This window comes from Condylura cristata, unplaced genomic scaffold, assembly GCF_000260355.1.
Source record: "Condylura cristata isolate star-nosed mole 26May11 unplaced genomic scaffold, ConCri1.0 scaffold00007, whole genome shotgun sequence".
NCBI classification, from domain to species: Eukaryota; Metazoa; Chordata; class Mammalia; order Eulipotyphla; family Talpidae; genus Condylura; species Condylura cristata.
Window position 1 is genome coordinate 56,688,667 of NW_004567108.1, and position 4,167 is coordinate 56,692,833.

The 4,167-nt window shown below is 39.3% G+C and overlaps 1 protein-coding gene across 1 annotated transcript in view; it reads right to left on the reverse strand.

Annotated features, from left to right (window-relative positions):
• The window catches only part of NUDT12 (nudix (nucleoside diphosphate linked moiety X)-type motif 12), a 13,767-nt gene extending 10,464 nt beyond the window's left edge, over positions 1-3,303 (reverse strand). Inside the window, exons 1-2 of the mRNA XM_012721966.1 lie at positions 3,236-3,303; positions 389-597 (exon numbers count right to left, since the gene is read on the reverse strand). Of these exons, the coding sequence (XP_012577420.1) occupies positions 389-591 (203 nt within the window). The 5' untranslated portion in view covers positions 592-597; positions 3,236-3,303. The remainder of the gene's footprint in view (positions 1-388; positions 598-3,235) is intronic.
• Between the last annotated feature and the right edge of the window lie 864 nt (positions 3,304-4,167).

Below are 4,167 nucleotides of genomic sequence, written 5' to 3' on the forward strand. Positions count from 1 at the left end.
TATAAATGATGATAGGTAGATAGTGGGAATTAAAATTTCTAGAAAATTACTTTTAAAAGAAAAAAGCAGTCAGTGTCCTGTTGCACTTTACAAGTGATTTTTGGTAGTCATCATGGACAGATAGGTTTAATTTTTCTCTTTGGGATGAAAATTAGACTAACACACAAATTTGCTTTAATAACAAGTAGGAATAATTAATTCCTTAATGAAAATAAGATAAAAATATTTTAGTTAAATTACACTACATTTTTCTGTAACAAAACTGATCAGTGAGTTCCTTACAAGTCCAATGACATAAAACATGGCTACAAGAAAAATTTAAAGTGAAATATGTAATCCAGAAACTAAACCACCTACCCCTTCAGGTTGTACAAAGTAAAATGATTACCCTTTCTCAAGCAGAAATTGGACAACATCTGGATGTCCGTTCCTTGCAGCAAACATTAAAGCAGTCCAGCCATTTTTAGAAGTTACATTGAGAAGAGATGGTGAATGAGTGAGGATTACTGTTAACCTGGCAATATCTCCTTCTGCAGCTGAATCATGAAGTTGAGTTATTATTTCTGGATTTAGACCTTTTATAGAAGACATTCTGTCCTTTAAAAAGAGAAATGGAAAAAAAAATCTCATTTGCAATTGATTTTTGTATTAATGACTGAACATACCTGAGTACTGACATAATTAGAGTAGTTATGGTTTCTAAAGCAAGTCTTTAAAAGATAATTAATAATTAACTCTCAGCATAATATACACTTAAGATTGTTATAGTTGAGAATTTTAAATGTAAGTCAACATGGAGTTCTGTACAAAGTTAATGGTAGTAGAGAGAAGGGGTTCAAAGCCTTGGGAAGGATGTCAAGTAACAGATATTAGTTATTTGAGACAGTCCAGAGGGACTTTAAAGTGTACCAGAAATGCAAGAGTGGTTACAGTCAGAGTAAAGGTAGAGATATTTAGCAGATGTCAAAATTTTTATTCTACAGTTATAAAACAGGTCCCTGACCTCAGGGAAATTACGATCCTATAATTATTTAGAAACTGCCCAGGTTTCAAATGAAAATGATTTATTGCTTTACCCTGTACAACTATTTCAGCAATGCATCTGGGGTTGATTTTTGTCCATGGTGTGAGGTAGGGGGTCAAGATAAATTTTTATGATCTCTCTCATATGTGGAATACAGAGGAACAAAACAAAGGAACAGACAAAAACTAAGCCAAAACAAACCCTAGAAATCTGACTATAGAATTGTGGCTCCCAGCGGGTAGGTAGTAAAGAGGAGAGGGACCCAGTAGACTATGGTGGATAATTATGGGCGCATTGGTGGTGGGTATGGTATGATAGCATACATTAGAATCATATGCAGTGCTATAAACCAATTATCTCCATTAAAAAATACAGTAAAAAAAGTAAATATACTTTATTGCTAAGACTTAGTCTAAAAGTCTTGATTCAGTTTAAACAAGATATATTTTTACCCTAACAGATAATTCATAAAATTCATAGCATACTTGAAATTACCATGTTATCCCAGGGCGCTTTGTCATAAATCAGACAACCATTTATTTTGGATCTATCATCAGATACTATTCTATTGATCACTTTGTCTGTTCTTAAATATAGAAGTTTTATCAACCATTAACTTTGTTTTGATAAGCTGTTTCACTAAGAAAAAAAAATACAGAAAATTATTCCATACTTATTTGTACATGTTGCAGGATCCTGAAGTGAATTTGGTTGGGCACAAAATGTGGCAATGTTTTAGTTCTCTAGGAACTTCTCAAAGCACTTTTTCTAAGGTATGACTTTTTTTTTTTAAACGTTATTAAGAAAAAGTTAGGGACTCTAGTAATTAGGGTCCCACCATTTGAAGCAGTAAGATATTTAAGCTAAAAAGAAGGGTTCTGACACTGAAAATTAGCTGATTATGTCTCTGCTAGGAACAGTATGAGCAAAATTTAAGGAAAAAATGGGTTAGAGAGATTAACTTTCTGATTATATTTCACTTTACGTTTTATTTATTTCTGTTACTTATAAATAGGTCAAAAGCACTCACAGGAGTGGAAACACTTGGGGAAATCCAAAGATTGAAAATCTTTACAATTTAAATTAGGAATGCCTTCTTTATCAGGAAAAACATTTTGTTGTTGTTGTTAAAAAAAATTACAACTTGCCTTCCCATTCTCTTCATAGTGAGATATCTAGGTGATCTGAAAATATGGTAACTAACAAAAGTTACAACTTTGTAATACTTCATTTTGAGGTACTGTAGTAAACTCACTAATGTTAAGGCCTTCCTCCTCATCACCTTATTTCCCCAAAATCCTACCACACAGGTTCTAAAGTTTAAGTTTTCGTTATTTCCTCAGCCTCCTCACAAGATATTGCTATGGTTTCAAGTGTCCTCAAAAATACAGTACCATTCACTATGCTTACACATATGGAATTATCAAGAGAAAGATGTGGAAAATGCACTTTCTCCCTTTGCTTTCTCAACAGAAAACCCATCTACAAACAGAACCACTACTCATTCCAGAGTACACAAAGCTGAAATCCAGCTCTATTGCTCAGTTTACTTTTTCATTTTTCATTGACAGCTGCTCTAGAAAGTAAGGATTTGAAGGCAGGATTAAGGTGATTTAGTTAACTAACTGCTGCCCTTGCTTTCCAAGAATATAGACTGTTCTGTGAGGCCACACAGGTTTTAGTTTAAAGAGTCTTAAATATTATTCAAACCTACACCCAATTTCACTGCTATGTAATGTGGGGGCATGACTTGCCCAAGGTCACATGGCTCCAGAGAGATAATCAGTCTTCAAAAATAGCTGTCAATGGTCACGGGCCATAACTACCAATTCCATTTCCAAGGGCACCTGACATACTTTTTTAACCAATCAAGTACTACCCACGCATGGTGTGCAAGCGGCCAAATGCGCCGAGATGGTTTGTTTTCTCGCAATGACTGTGTAGGTCCTCCTTTTAACCTGAAGTCACAAGTGAGATAGAACTTCCTTTTTCCCACCCAAAGACTGGGCTGGCAGCACCAGCAGCAGCCGCTGCCGCTATCTCCCCCGCCAGAGCTCAGCCGGCCGGGCCCTGGTCCCGGTAAGCACCCGCGCAAAACTGCGTCACACCGGCCACCAGGGCCATACGGTCAACTTGCAGACCACACGGAAGACTGGTCACTATCACCAGAGAGGGCACTCAGGCGACTAACTCGCCGCTGCTGCTACTAACCGAATGGTGACCAGAGTAGAGGAACCCAGGAGTAGTCGAGGAACTCAGACAACCTCACTCTCAACACTTGCCCGCGCCGGATGGAGCCTCCCCGACTTCCGGAAGGGGGCGGGGTCCGCTCACGGCTTTATGGGAAATGTAGTTTGAAAGGCTGGGGCTGTGTGCGACCCGCCAAGGGGCGAGGCTTGGGGTGACGGCGTTCGGTAACCCTGGATAAAGGACCTGACTGCGACGAGAGGACAAGTGTCCGTTGCGGTGGGTGAAGGACTAGTTTTCTGTTCCCGTGGGAGATGTGTAAAATGTGGGAAGGGAGGTGGAGAACTCTAGGTCTGTGGAAGCCTGTTAAGTTTTCCAGTATTTCGCACTTGCCCCAGCAGCGCGCTCCCTGATAAAGTCCTGTGTGATGCAGTGTTCAGAGCATTCTTTTACTTTAAATCTGGAACATTGGTTGAACCAGATCACTCCGGTAGATGACCTTAGACAAGTTGCTTGCCTTTAATCTCAATTTCCTCAGCGATGCTTTTCTCATTTAATAGTCGTTTGAAACATATATCAAGTGCCTCCTACACCTCCTTGGGTTGTGATGAGACTTAAAGAGGATAATACATGCCAAACACTTAGGGCACTGTGAAGTCCAGCGCTCATAGCCACGCCATTGATATTGTTGTTTTGTGTTACTTAATTACCTGCACTCTTTTTTTCTTTTTTTAAGATTTATTTATGCATACAGAACTGGGATACAGGTCAGGTGCTGTGAGAGGATTCACCAGAGACAGAGCAGGGGACAGAACAGGCTGACTGAGGACATACACTGCTGAGGGGAGCAGCAGGCGGGTTAGAAGAGGTCTGCCGGGCAGTGTGGATCATTTCCGGGGCAAGGATCGATCTCATGCTGAAGTGGCTTTAACTTCTTGTTGTGCTTTAACCTGCTC